Below are 14,425 nucleotides of genomic sequence, written 5' to 3'. Positions count from 1 at the left end.
GGTTTGGGGCCATCTGAGCAGCCCTTCCCAGTGGCCTCATTTCCCTCCCCCGATCAGGCACATGCCAGAGGTGGCCTGCCCAGGAACCCCTCAGGTCTGGTTCCCGCCATGCCCTCCTTCCAGGGCAGCTCAGGTGGCACCTGAGTTCCCATGGGGCCCGGGGACACAGCGACCGTGTTCCTGTCCTTCCCCAGCGGGACCCGAGGCAGAGTCTGCCGACAGCACCGTGTGACTGTGCTGGACGCAGAGGTGCCCAGTGTAACCGAAACATGGGCCGGGAGAAGGCCAGTGGAGGGCACACAACATGGGGCAGAGCAGCAGGTGACTTTCAAAAATGCTCTTTTGGGGGCGCCTGGGTGGCTCAGGGGGTTAAAGCCTCTGCCTTCGGCTCAGGTCATGATCTCGGGGTCCTGGGATCGTGTCCCGCATCGGGCTCTCTGCTCCGTGGGGAGCCTGCTTCCTCCTCTCTCTCTCTGCCTACCTCTCTGCCTACTTGTGATCTCTCTCTCTGTCAATTAAATAAATAAAAATCTTTAAAAAAAAAAAAAAAAAGAGAAAGAGGCTTCCCTCTTACCCCATCCAAGGCTCTATGGTCATGAGATCCAGACATGTGGTCGTTTGCCCACTCCATAGGACACCCTCCCTCCTGGCAGCTTCAGTGGGCCAGGGCTCCCTCACTCCCAAATCTCGAGGCAAGCTAGAGCATGGCATATACATACCACCCGCATTGGCACTGGACAGAGGATAGAGTGAGCTCCCCATTACCAGAGGCATTCAAGGCAAGATTGGACAGCCTTAATTTCCTTACACAGTACACAGAGCATGGTCGGGCAAGATGCACGAAAACATGCCGGTGTGTGGTTGAGGACTGCACTGTTGTGGGCGGGGGGGGCTGGCCAAAGCAAGGCATCCACCACAACAATCCAAATGTCCATCCATATGGCGCCAGGTAAACAAACACGGCCCACAGTGCTGTGGAATGTTCTAGAACAGGGAAGAAGAACAAGGAAGCTGCTTTTGTACTGAAGCCGAACGTTGTTAAGATAACCAAGTAAGGGGCGCCTGGGTGGCTCAGTGGGTTAAGCCGCTGCCTTCGGCTCAGGTCATGATCTCGGGGTCCTGGGATCGAGCCCCGCATCGGGCTCTCTGCTCAGCGGAGAGCCTGCTTCCCCCTCAATTTCTGCCTGACTCTCTGCCTACTTGTGATCTCTCTCTCTCTGTCAAATAAATAAATAAAATCTTAAAAAAAATAAAAAAGATAACCAAGTAAGAGGCGGCTGGCTGGCTCAGTCTGGAGAGCACGCGCCTCTCCATCCCTGGTCATGAGTTTGAGTCCCATAGTGGGTGTCTTAAAAAAAAAAGAATAAAAAGATACATGAAGTGATAGAAGTGTGGCAAATAATGGAGAGAAGAACACAAAGGCAGTTGCTGGCCTTTGTGTAAAGACAGGGACACACAAGTAACAAATCTAACTGCCAATGAGGACAAGGGCCACTTTACGTTTTTGATTATTTGAGTCACGGGAACCTATCATCTATTCAGGAAAAAAAAAAAAAAAGCCACTTAAATACTAGTAATTTAGTTCCACATCCACCGAAAGTCACCTCAGTGCTTCCTATACTGACCCCAGTGACCCCAGCAACCTGCAGGCTCGATTGTGTTCACTGGGACTGTCCTTGTCCTGTGGGCAGGTCTTGGGGGTCCTTCCTCTTCCTCCTCCTCCCACCTCTGCCCTTTGCAACATTCAATTTTAATTTATCCAACAAATAGGCACAAGGCTCTGAGTTCTGATGGATCCTAAAGGCTTCCCACGACTCTGCCTTTGCTTCACCGCAGGACTAGGGTCCTGGGGATTCCTGGGGACTCTGGGGGCCAGAGAAGATCCGTCTGTGTGCCCAGGATCCTCCTGTCCATGTTGTTAGTGAACAATAAAACAGCGATGTTTGCTGAGCACTGACCACATGCCAGGCACTGTCTCCTAGGCGCCTGATGAGCCACCAACTTCAGCTTCTACTGTCCTTCTTGGCATTTCTGCTGGGGCAGGTGCTGTCACCATGACCCTTTCAGAGAGGGCAAAGCCGAGAGCCAGAAATGTGCATTTGAACCCAGACTGCTGCCAAACCCATCTGGACTCTGGACTTGCCAGTCTTTCTACCCATCAAAGCATCGCCTGGGAAGGACTGGACCCTCCCCCACCTCTGATCTGATTGAGGGGCAGGAGTTCTTCCCGGCCTCCAGGCTGTAGAGCTGTAGGAGGGGCCTTTGGGCCAGAGCAGGGGCAGGGAACTGCAGACCGGAGGGAGGGGCCACCCAGACCTGATCCCAGCAGGCGGGTCTCAGCATCCTCCAGTCCCCCTGCCAGCACCAAGCTGGGCACTACACAGCCTTCTGGAAACGCCTACAACTATTCATCCGCCTTTCCTTTGAGCCTTGGAGGAGATTGGCCAGAGGTCTGGGGTCTTTCTAATTAGATGCACGGCTTCCAGGGGACTGGAATGGCTCCTGAGGGTGGACAGGGACAGTGTCTGAGCTCCATGCCCCCAGGGACACTGAGACCCTCCAGAGATGGGGGATTTGTATCTCTTCTACAACAATGGAAGCTCAGAGAGATTAAGCAACTTGCCTGAAGTCACAGAGCCAGGGAGATCCTGGGTTTCAAGCCTAAGGGATAATCTCAAAATGAGAAATTTTTGATGTTCCAGCTCTTGAGGGATGGGTTTCGTGGGGCAGGAGGATATGGCCACTGCCTGCCTGGGGTTCTAGGCCCTGTCAGGAAACTCATTTGAGCCACAACAGTGAGAAAGTGACACCATCTTGCCCTGTAAGATTAAAAAAAAAAAAAAAAAAAAAAAAAATCCCTGGAGGGGCTTGCCTGGGGGAAGACACAGCCCAGACCAACCAGTTGGGGAGCCAGTTCAGGGCTCTATGCCTTTGGCCCCGAGACCTTGTGGGCAGCTTGTGGTCATGCTGGCATTCCACGAGCTCGCTTGGCATGTGGGGAATGTCCCAGCAAAAGTCCTGGCCTTAGAAAAGGGAAGTGTTCCTAGAAGGGGGAGGACGTGGCGGGGGTGTGTGTGTGGGGTGAACGCCTGTAGGGAGTGTCCCCTTCAAAGGAGAATGGTACAGAGTTGGGGTCCTGAAGGAGAAGGGCTTCGACCAGTTCAGCCACCTAGGAAGTGGGAGCCTGGGGGTATACATTGAAGGGCACACTGATCCTGGAGCCTCCGGCCCGCCCACGCGCCTCAGACTGTGGGGCCAGGAGTGGTCGGTCCCACCTCTGACCAGCCCACCCCACCGCCTGGAAGACCAGAACTCTGAGACTTCTGCATCCCCAGAATGGGAACAGCAGTCACTTGTCTCTGCCACTACCTTGAAGATCTATTTTGGGCCAGCACGGCTGAGTGCTTGGTCTGAGGGCAGGGTCTGGGTGGCCTTCAGGGAAGTGTCTTGCAAGGCCTGAGTTGGGTGAGTTGGGGTCTGCGGGCCCTTCTCCCAGCTCCTGTCCTGCCCCAGCCCCCTTTGGCTCACCTGCCCCTGCGCCATGGGTGAGTGCGCCCTCCCGCCTTTGAAGCTCTGCTTCTAAGGCCACCTCCTCCGAGCAGCCTCCGGTCCGCCCCCACCCAGCACTGATATGTTCTGTGGTCTCTGCGGTCTCTGTCACAACCTCAAACCCTTCCTCCCCGCTAGGCTTAGAACAGGGAGGACTCCGACCGGTCCCGAGCTCCGGGTGGGTCCTCAGGCTGCGGCGCTGAGGGGGTGGGACCCTGGCACTGGGGGGAGCGGGCGGCGGCGCGAGCTGGGGGCGCTGCAGAGGGCGGCCGTGCAGAACCGGGGGCACGCTGAGAGCCCAGCCGCCACCCGCACCCCTTGGGTCCCGGCGCCGCGCGCTCCCTGAGCCCCCTCCCCCGCCGAGCCCCGGGGCGGGGCGGGGGCGGGGCCTCGCGACGCTGACGTCACCGCGCCTAGAAAGGGGCCCGCGCGTCGCGGGCCGGCTTTGTGGAGCGCTGCAGAGGGTGCGCGCGGGGCGCCGGTCCCGAACAAAGGAGCAGGGCGCCGCCGCGGGGACCCGCCACCGACCTCCCGGGCCGCGCCGGGGCCCTCCCGCTTGCCGCCACCATGACCGCCAACGGCACTGCTGAGGCCGTGCAGATCCAGTTCGGCCTCATCAACTGCGGCAACAAGTACCTGACGGCCGAGGCGTTCGGGTTCAAGGTAAACGCGTCGGCCAGCAGCCTGAAGAAGAAGCAGATCTGGACGCTGGAGCAGCCGCCCGACGAGGCGGGCAGCGCGGCCGTATGCCTGCGCAGCCACCTGGGCCGCTACCTGGCGGCGGACAAGGACGGCAATGTGACCTGCGAGCGCGAGGTGCCCGGCCCCGACTGCCGCTTTCTCATCGTGGCGCACGACGACGGCCGCTGGTCCCTGCAATCCGAGGTGCACCGGCGCTACTTCGGCGGCACCGAGGACCGTCTGTCGTGCTTCGCGCAGACCGTGTCGCCGGCTGAGAAGTGGAGCGTGCACATCGCCATGCACCCGCAGGTCAACATCTACAGCCTGACCCGCAAGCGCTACGCGCACCTGAGCGCGCGGCCGGCGGACGAGATCGCGGTGGACCGCGACGTGCCCTGGGGCGTCGACTCGCTCATCACGCTGGCCTTCCAGGACCAGCGCTACAGCGTGCAGACCGCTGACCACCGCTTCCTGCGCCACGATGGGCGCCTGGTGGCGCTCCCCGAGCCCGCCACGGGCTACACGCTCGAGTTCCGCTCCGGCAAGGTGGCCTTCCGCGACTGCGAGGGCCGCTACCTGGCGCCGTCGGGCCCCAGCGGCACGCTCAAGGCGGGCAAGGCCACCAAGGTGGGCAAGGACGAGCTCTTCGCCCTGGAGCAGAGCTGCGCTCAGGTCGTGCTGCAGGCGGCCAACGAGAGGAACGTGTCCACGCGCCAGGGTGAGTGGGGACGCCGCCCCCCTCCTCTCCGGGTCGGTGCACAAAGCGCACCCCACCCCCGTATCTCCGGCCTCCCGCCCTTTCTCACCCGCCACGCTGTTACAGTCCCTAGCGACGCCGGGTGCGCCCTCGCTAGGGGCGCTTGTCGCGGGATGTGCGCTTGGGCCCGGAGGAGGGGGCGAGGGGTGGGGCCGTGCCCATCCTTGGGCGCCGCTGCACCCTCCTACCCGGCGTTGGGGTTTCGGCTCCCTGGGTCCCCGCGTAGGCGCCGCCCCATGTGCCACTCACCGAACCCCCGCCTGGGACTCCCTTTGCGCGCGGATTCCGCGGATCGCCCGGCCGGGCCCTGGGTTGGGGGGAACGCCCCTCCCCCCTTTCGTTGTGCCCCCTCCCTAATCAGCGGGCCTGTAGCTCACGGGCGGAGGCGAGGGTCGCTACGCGCGAGGGGCTCACCCCCACCCCCCACGAACCTCCCAGCGCTGGCGGGATGGGGGAGACTTTGATCTCCGTAGGGTGCGCTTCCACCTTCCAGCCCTCCGGGCCTTTCTGTACCTCCACTTGCAGCCCCGAGGGGTCGGCCTCTGCTGGGGGGCTGCGTCCCCTATGTCTGCCCTTCCCCCCCCAACCCCTCCTCCCGCGCCTGCCCTGCGCTGGAGGCCGCGGCCTTTGTGAGCAGGGGGGCGGGCTCCTCCAGAGGGCCCTCCCTCGCCCCCTTTGTCCTGCTCGGTCTCTGCAGATGGGAAAACCAGATGCGGAGGGGCGGGGGAAGGGATCGGTTTTCTGCGGGTCCCCCCTGCTGAGGACCCCCCGCGCCGTCCCCGGCCTAGTGCCCGGTCCGGAGCTTTCCCTGGAGGTGGCCTCCCTCCTCGCGCCCCGGTCCTGGGACGGCGTGGCGCGGATGGCGCCCTGCCAGGCACCCCGCCCTGCGCCCGCACGTCTCGGGTCTGTTGCGCTCTGCCCTGCGGGCCTTGGGAGGGCGGACTGAGCGTGAGCCCGGAGACCCTAGCCCGGCTCCCTCGAGAAGCCCCTTCCCTCTAGTGAACCCAACCCCAAGTGTCCCGCCTGGAACAATTGACTGCAACTCGCTTGGTCCTTTCCCGGGCCTCCTACTGGCCTGGCCATTTCCTACCGGCCTGCGCGCCAGAAGTGAGCCCCTCTCTTTTCCTTCTTAGATTCTCCCCCTGGGCGGATTCTCTTCCTTCTGGCGCCCTCGTTCCTCCTTTGGCAAGGAAGCCAGTTGATTCTTTGCAGCCGGAGGCCCCGCTGGAGAGACCTGTGGGGGTCCCGCTCTGCTGAATGGGAAGTTGGGCCCCAGCCTCTGGAGATGGCTGGATGGGGGCCCAATCAGTGTCGTCCTCCTGGTGGAGTGGACTTCCGTGCCTTCATCCTGACGGCCACCCTCCTGACTGTGGGTGGGGTCTGTGAAGCTGGGGCTTACAGCCCCCTGGCAGTGGGGTCCGGTCAGGTCGGGTAGTGGCTGTTTTGTGCCTCAGTTTGCTGACTGATTTGGGCAGTATTGTCTCCGTCGTATGGATGAGCCTGTTTGGCTCAGAGAGGTGAAGCCATTTGCTCGAGGTCACAGAGCAAGTAAGCAACACACAGAACTGGGTCTGTTTGATTACAGAATAGGCTCTTTTCTGACCGCCCCCCCCCCCCCACCCCAGGCCTCCCAGCCTCCAGGGCACAGTGGCCTTCCCCCTCCCCCCACAGTGTAGGTGGGGCAGAACTCCTCACCTGTTCAGCAAACCTTGAGCCCCTCCTACCAGGTGAGACATGGTGATTGGTGAACGAATGAGTATATGTGCCTGGACCCTTCCCTTTTGTAGCTGATGTTCTTCTTGGGATATGATCTGCATCCCAGAGGTGTCACGCAGAGGCCTGGGTGTCCAGAAGGTACATCAAGATCTCCGATTAGACTGCGGGGTGGGGGAGACACTTCCGAAGAGGACCGTGGAGCTGACCTGAAGGATGAATATAAGGTGGCATGTATCAGGCATGTGGAACAGGGTTGCAGGCAAAAAAGACACAGCTTGTGTAAAGGCCCTGAGGCAGGGAGGAGCAGAAAGCCTATTATGGCTGAGTAAGAGCCCGTGAGGTCGGTAGGTGGGACTGGAACCGCCGGTGGGGCCACAGGACCCATGATGGGCACTCACCCCTGCGGGGAGGCCGCATCCCCACTCCGGGAAGACGAGGAGGAGTGGGTGGACCTGGCCCTGAGGGTCAGGGATCTCATGACTTCCTCTTGAGGGGAAGAGCAGAGCGAGTCTGGGCAGATGCCCTCTCCTCTTGATTAGCCCTTGCTGGAAGTGTCACTGTGTGATTCAGGCTGATGGGGCAGGGGGAGTCCGAAATTGGGCCAGAAGTGTTGGGGGAGGAGTCTTTGGGGGCTGAGATTGGGACTCTTTGGGCCTTGGATCTAGGGGTCCTCCTCTTGTTCTCATGTTAATTGGCCCCAAGGCTTCCTGGTGGGATGGAAGGAGACCTGCTGCTGCTGTGTGGCTGGGGGCGTGTCTCAGAGGCCATTTTGGACAGGCCTGCGTGGCAGAGGAGGCGGTGTCTGTATTTCTGACACATGCTGGGAAAAGGCAGCCAGGGAGGAGGAGGCTCCTGGGCTTAGCTGGCAGGGGGGGATGTGAATCATGCCCACAGGCTTGCACAGGCCTGCCTGGCGGGGGTGCGGTGCTCCCTGCTGACGCTGCAACCTGCTCTCTGGCCTCAGTTTCCCCATCTGTAAAGGGCCAGCCCCGGGCCGCCGTGGGCTACTTCTCTGGGCCAGCGTTTGTTTCTGGGAAGGGGACCATCTCAGCCACCAGGGAGCGGGGTCCCGGTGTCCGGGGACTGATGTGATAGGTGGGTGGAATCCTTCCATCCCAGCGCCTCAGAAATGGTGTAGCTGTGACCACGTCACTAGTGAGGGCCCTGGCTTGGGCAGGGATGAAGGATGGCAGGGTGGCTGGGTGAACGGCACTTCCCAGCCAGGTGGGGTGTCTCCCGCCCCCAGTGCTCCTTGGAAGTCTTACCTGCCCTGGACGCCAGGCCCACATTTCCTACTTGGTCTCAGCCTCCTTGCCCTGGGGGTCTATGCTCAGGAGGCGCACTGTTCCTGCCACTCAGAGGCACTCAGAGGCCAGGCTGGCTGGTCGCCTGAGAAAAGGGCTGGTCAGGCTGGGCTTTGCAGGATGTGTAAGAGCTCTCCCTAAGAGCCAGGGCATTTGAGGTGATTCTTGTGCGAGGCTGGAGGATGGATCTGAGGTGGTCACGTAGTACAAAGAGGGCAGGGGGAGGAGAGGCCACAGAAGCTTCCAGGCCCCTTCCCCTAAACTGAATGGGGTGGTGGGGAATGCCTCTTTGTACCAGCCAGGGTAATTTGGGAACTGCCAAGGCTGAGGGGGATGGAATGTCCTCTCTGAGCCACCATAGGGAATAGCTCAGAGGCTGGCGACAGGAAAAGCCATGAGGCAGAGGGACAGGCAGGGCGGGGGATGTGGGGGGGAAGGCAGGAGATGAGCTTCTCCCAGCCCTGCATCTGCCTCTCTGGGGCTCCTACGGGCCTGTGACTCAGTGCCGCTGCTGCAGCTGATGAAAAGAAAAATCCCAAAGAAAACCCTGTTCCCATAGTAACCCAGCTCTAATTAGAGACTCCAAGGCCAAGTGGGGCCTTTCCCGTCTGGGCAGGGCCTTGGAGCCGGGAAGGGCCCTGCAGGATGTTGGGAAGAGGAGACACCCCCCCCCACTCCCACCCCCGCTGCCGTACTCCTTCCTGTTGGGGTCAGAATACCTGGTGTCAGCTTGATACTAGGGCCCTGAATCCTTCCACCCTCCTGGCAGAATGGAGAGACCCTTTTGATAGACAGGGATACGGGCTGAGTGAGGGGAAGGCACTCGCCGAGGGTGCCTGGCCCCCACTTTGGCCGGCACCCTGGCTGGCCCAGGTCGTTCCATCAGACCACGTCCAGGACTGGATACGAGCAGCCCATGGGGTCTGAGCAGCCGAGCAGATAGCCATGGGGTCTGAGCAGCCGAGCAGATAGCCATGGGGTCTGAGCAGCCGAGCAGATAGCCACGGCTGTTTGGCCCTTGGGTGGGGCCTCCCTTTGTTTTCCTGTGGGAAGAGCAGGTCAGTATGGATTTTGTGGAGCACAGGGCTGCCTCTGGCTAAGTCTCCCTGAGAAGGAGCCTCCTGACTTCCTGCTTAACCTCTGGCTAGAGGTTGGACTTCTAATCCAGGTCCCTTTCCTCCTGCCCCTTTTGCCCTGTTTTCTGGAGATCCCCCTCGGTCTTGTCTGCTGCCGGAGCACGCCCGAGGAGGCCTTTCCTCCTGTCTCTCCCCTCCTTCTGGTCAGCCAGCACACCCCACATTGGGGCTGGGGTGGGCTGGCATATAGGGTGGGGCATGTCCACCAGCTTTTGGGGACTCTGGCCTCACGTTGTGCTCCCCAGAGTGGCCTTAGGATGGTCCTATTCTTGGTGGCTCAGCTACCCAGGGGGCCCAGTCCCTGTTGACCTTCGTCGTCTCTGGGGGCGTGATGGTGGGTCTGGGTCATTACCTGCCTCCTAGCAGTCAGCAGATCCTTGAGATCCGGGCTAAGAGGGCCCAGCAGGCCTGGAGGCTTGAGACCAAGGGGTTTTGAGAGGAGCTATTCAGGACCCTGGGTCTGCTAGTCCATAGAGAGAACACGGAGGAGGAGGCCGGAGTTGGCCCACTTCCCCTCCTGAGGCTTACCAGCACTTACCAGTTTCTCTCTCGGTGACCTTGGGCAAGGACATAGGCACCTCTGGCTTATTCTCCTCCTTGAAGTGGAGGTGAAGGTCTCCACCCCCTGGTGCTGATGGGGGTTAAGACAGGCTCATTACTGGGGCACCTGGGTGGCTCAGTGGGTTAAAGCCTCTGCCTTCGGCTCAGGTCATGATCCCAGAGTCCTGGGATCGAGCCCCACATCCGCCTCTCTGCTCGGCAGGGAGTCTGCTTCCTCCTCTCTCTCTGCCTGCCTCTCTGCCTACTTGTGATCTCTGTCTGTCAAATAAATAAATAAAATCTTAAAAAAAAAAAAAATAGACAGGCTCATACCCTTCAGCCCCTCCGGTTGGTGGTGGAGAACTACATGTGGGTCCCGGGCAGGGAACCGGGGCTCCCCCATCCGCCAGCCTCCATCTGCTCATCTGAAGGGCCGTCTGCCACCTCCCACGGCGATCCCATCTTCCTAAAGGTGTCCAGACCAAATGGTGACACACTTTGGAGCCCCGAGACTGGTCGGCCAGAAGAGTGGGTGGATGGCCCTGCTGTTGCGGTTCTTAGAACCCAGGAGTTTGGGGAATGTGAGTTTGTTCTGCTGGAAGCAGATACCCTGTTTCCAGGTTGTTAGCTGGAAGAGGTAACACAAGAGGGGCCCCAGAGATCAGCCACTGGGCAGCAGCGCATGGGAACGCGGAAGCCCCCTCCGTCACATCAGGTGATTTAGGGACAGGGAAATGTGTGTGAGCACTGTTGCCTAGATCATTTGCAACTTGAGGTCTGTGGCACGCGTGCCCTCGAGGTAGAGAAAATACGTGTGTCTGCACCGGGGGAAAGGCGAGGAGGGTGTGTTCACCTGCCATTTGCAGTGTGTTCTGGGGGTGTGGCGGGCATGGGGGTATGTGTGACTCCCCCGCCCCCAGGAGAGAGAGAGCAAGGCCAGGAGGGGCAGAGGGAGAGGAGAGAGAATCTCAAGCAGACTCCAAGCTCAGCGCGGAGACCTGGGACTTGATCTCATGACTCTTGAGATCACGATCTGAGTGAGAATCAAGAGTCTGGCGCTTAAACTGCTGAGCCACCCAGGTGCCCCCGTGTGACTCCCTTTTTATGCATTTATGAGTTTCATAAATCTTCTGAAACGAGTGTGTGGTGTTACGTTTCATTCCTAACTTCTACACACATATGGGAACAGGAAGGATATAATCTATCGATTTCCCCCAAATGTGGTATTCTGCCGTCTAGCTCCATCTGTCCCTATAGTCACTGGTTTTGATTGTATTTAAAGCAATTCCCTGACATCAGGGCATTTCATCCCGAGATATTTGTGGGTATCTGAAAAATGAGGCCATTTTCTTACATAACTACCATATGATTAACAATAATTAATCCTTAATATTTAACCCTGGGCCACATTAAGATTCTCAGGATGGTTCTAGAAGGTCTTTGTGCAGACGGTTTGTTGGAAGGTGTTCTAGCATCGGAGAAAATGACGTGAGGGCGGGCGGAGTCGGCCACCTGGGGTCCTGGGTCCTGCCCCCTGATGTGGAGGCCGAAGTGATGTCTGAGGGCAGGGCTGTGCTTCAGGGTGAGGGGGGGTCCCCGTGCCAGTCGGAAGTTCTCCCCGCAGGTATGGACCTGTCAGCCAATCAGGACGAGGAGACCGACCAGGAGACCTTCCAGCTGGAGATCGACCGTGACACCAAAAAGTGCGCCTTCCGCACCCACACGGGCAAGTACTGGACGCTGACGGCCACTGGGGGCGTGCAGTCCACAGCCTCCACCAAGTGAGTGCCCCACCACGCCCAGGCTGGCCCTTCCGGGGGGTCGGGGGACCGGGGGCAGCCCCGCCTGACCCTTCCCGCCACCCTCAGGAACGCCAGCTGCTATTTTGACATCGAGTGGCGTGATCGGCGGATCACACTGCGTGCGTCCAATGGCAAGTTCGTGACGGCCAAGAAGAACGGGCAGCTGGCTGCCTCGGTGGAGACAGCAGGTAGCCACCTGTGGGCGCACCCCCCTCCCAGGTTCTCTGGGGGTTCTGCCCACCTCATAGCCGCTCGCCAAACCGCCCCCTCCCCCATGCCCCTGCCATCCCAGGGCTGACATGCTGGGCGACCCCAGACTCCTTGCTCTCCCTCTCTGAGCCGCGCCCCGATCTTCCCACTCACCGCCCTTCCCCTTTCCTGGGACAGGGGACTCGGAGCTCTTCCTCATGAAGCTCATCAACCGTCCCATCATCGTGTTCCGTGGGGAGCATGGCTTCATCGGCTGCCGCAAGGTCACGGGCATGCTGGATGCCAACCGCTCCAGCTATGATGTCTTCCAGCTGGAGTTCAATGACGGTGCCTACAACATCAAAGGTGGGTTCTGCGGGGTGGTAATGCAGGGGCCAGCGTGGCCACACAGGGATTGAAGCGCCCTTGTCCCACATTGGGGCTCAGCCTGGCCGCCCTATGACTTGGCTCTGGGGACAAACGTCCTGTGGCCACCAGGCCCCTTCTCCTCTTCTCTGTGTAGGAGGGAGGACCCACAAGCTAGGAAAGGGGGAGGAGAGCAGAGAGGGAAACAGGATTCTGGGAACGGTGGACAGGGAAGGTGTCCCACACCTGAGTTATGGGACTTAAAGTCCTGGTGGGGGGAAGAGGCTCAGACCTCCATCCAGCAGGGGTGGGAGGCGTGGGTGGGCATCACACAGAACTCACCCCAACTCCAGAGGCCATGACTGCAGGGTGGGGAGCTGGCCAAGAGTGGGGCCTGATGGGTCTCGCGCCCCCCCAGACTCCACAGGCAAGTACTGGACAGTGGGCAGTGACTCGTCGGTCACCAGCAGCAGCGACACCCCCGTGGACTTCTTCTTCGAATTCTGTGACTACAACAAGGTGGCCATCAAGGTGGGCGGGCGCTACCTGAAGGGGGACCACGCGGGGGTCCTGAAGGCCTGCGCCGAGACCATCGAGCCAGCCACCCTCTGGGAGTACTAGCCTGCTGTCCTGCGCCCCGTCCCTGCCCTGCCCAGACCCTTCTGCTAATAACTCTCTTCTCCAGGCGGGCTCTGGCGTGGTGGCGAGCCCCTTGCCTTTCAAACTGGAAACCCAGAGAAAACGGTGCCCCCCCACCTGTTGCCCCGTGCCTGGTCCTTGGAGGGATCTCAGACCCCGCTGTCCTCTCTTCTCCGCTATGGGTGAGGCTGGCAGCCCTTTCTTCTGACCTCAGATGACTCTGAGCCTTACTTCCCCAAAGTGGCCGAGGAGAGTGGGGGAGCTGGGAGGCCTTCCCGTGCCCCCGGGCCTGCTGGGGTAACTGGAATTTCCTGCCCCCTCCCAAGAGCCTCTGCCCGCCCCACTTCCCTGGAACCGGGTGCCCGCCCCCAGCCTATCACCCCCCCGACCCGGCGCACCACCCCTGCGTCAGGGGGAGGCCGCAGGAAGGGGAGGGGTGACGCTGGCATGAGCCCGCAGCTCGCCCCTCTGCACCCAGCGGGCCCGCCCGCCGCACACCCCGTCCTGGCCTGACTGGAAGCAGAAAATGACCAAATCAGTATTTTTTTTTTTTTTTAAACGAGGCATTATTGCCGGAGGCACGCAGGCCAGCTGCTGGTGGCAGCCCCGAGTGATCTTCGAGGGGTCTTGTGGGGGAGTCTTGAAACTGCATCTCTGGGCATCGGTGCCCTCCTTGTCTGCTAGCTGGGGGGCGGGGGGGGCAGGGTGCGTCCCTGAATCTAGAACCTGTCCCCACCTCCTCTGGGGCCCTTGCCAGCCCCCTCCTTCCTGCCTGCCCAGGCCTGTGTCCCCATCTGGTTGGTGCTGAGCCCCTCACCGCCTCAGCCAGAGCCCCCGGTGCGATCGGTGCTCCCTGTCCGACTGGACTCCTCGGGTCTCGGGGTGGGATGAAGCTGGGCGTCGCCCTCCACCGGGAGCCCCACGGGGAGGCTCCAGGCCCCTGGCTCCCAGCCTTGCCCCTGCCAGCCCTGCACCCCTCGACCAGTTCATCTCTGCCATGCATCTCACTCTGGGTGTCTTGGTCTTTTATTTTTTGTAAGTGTCATTTGTATAACTAAATGCCCATGATAGTAGCTTCAGACTGGAAAAGCAAAATAAAATAATGCAAGTGTGCAGCCCTGAGCTGGCCTGTGTGTGTCTTGGGGATGCAGGGGCGTGGGTCGAGGGTCCTGTGGGTGCTCTGAGCCGCCGGGACACCTCTAGGACTGGAGGAGGCCTCTGCTAGGGGTGGACTTTGACCTCAGAGACCAGCCTGGGGCCGCCAGTGTCCCAAGGGCATAGTGGGAGCTCCCGGGTAGGGAGGTGGGTGAATCTGGTTCCACAACTTCCCTTCTCCAGTATCTATCTGGAGGCCTGGAAACAGGCATGCACTTGGGGGTGGGGGCATGCACTGCATGCCTGTGTGCAAAGGAGGGAGGTAGTGAGGTGGCATGATCACACAGATCCAGCTTCCTCCTCCTGCCTCCACGGATGCACCTTGATGGGTCCCTCTTCACACACTGCAAGAGACCCCAAGCACACCCCCAAACACGAGGTTCAGGTTCCCCAGGGGCTGGGATTGCGAGGTCCAAGGAATCCCCTGAGGACAGGCACAGAGATGGGTGCAGATTCTGGGAGGAGTCCGCTGGATGGGCTAAGCTCCTTCAAAGCAGGGCCCCTAGCCTCAGCCCTGGGAGTTGGGGGGCCGTCTATCTGGCAGACCTCCACGTGGCCAGCCCTCCAGGGACTGCAGGATCTCATTAAGCC

General features: G+C 60.5%; 1 protein-coding gene across 1 annotated transcript; it reads left to right on the top strand.

Annotated features, from left to right (window-relative positions):
* Positions 1-3,982: 3,982 nt before the first annotated feature.
* Positions 3,983-13,801, top strand: FSCN1 (fascin actin-bundling protein 1). The gene is made up of 5 exons (XM_045993270.1): positions 3,983-4,948; positions 11,308-11,464; positions 11,552-11,673; positions 11,873-12,040; positions 12,459-13,801. The coding sequence occupies exons 1-5, from the start codon at positions 4,117-4,119 to the stop codon at positions 12,659-12,661; spliced, it is 1,482 nt and encodes a 493-aa protein (XP_045849226.1). The 5' UTR covers positions 3,983-4,116; the 3' UTR covers positions 12,662-13,801.
* The last annotated feature ends 624 nt before the right edge of the window (positions 13,802-14,425 follow it).

This window comes from Meles meles, chromosome 21, assembly GCF_922984935.1.
Source record: "Meles meles chromosome 21, mMelMel3.1 paternal haplotype, whole genome shotgun sequence".
Classification (NCBI taxonomy): domain Eukaryota; kingdom Metazoa; phylum Chordata; class Mammalia; order Carnivora; family Mustelidae; genus Meles; species Meles meles.
This window is presented reverse-complemented; position numbering and strand designations above follow the sequence as displayed.

Bases quoted from the DNA above. Each gene is read 5' to 3' on its own strand.
- FSCN1 (XM_045993270.1), top strand. From the start codon at position 4,117: ATGACCGCCAACGGCACTGCTGAGGCCGTGCAGATCCAGTTCGGCCTC. The intron at 4,949-11,307 runs GTGAGTGGGGAC...TTCTCCCCGCAG, and splicing joins GAACGTGTCCACGCGCCAGG to GTATGGACCTGTCAGCCAAT. The intron at 11,465-11,551 runs GTGAGTGCCCCA...CGCCACCCTCAG, and splicing joins CAGTCCACAGCCTCCACCAA to GAACGCCAGCTGCTATTTTG.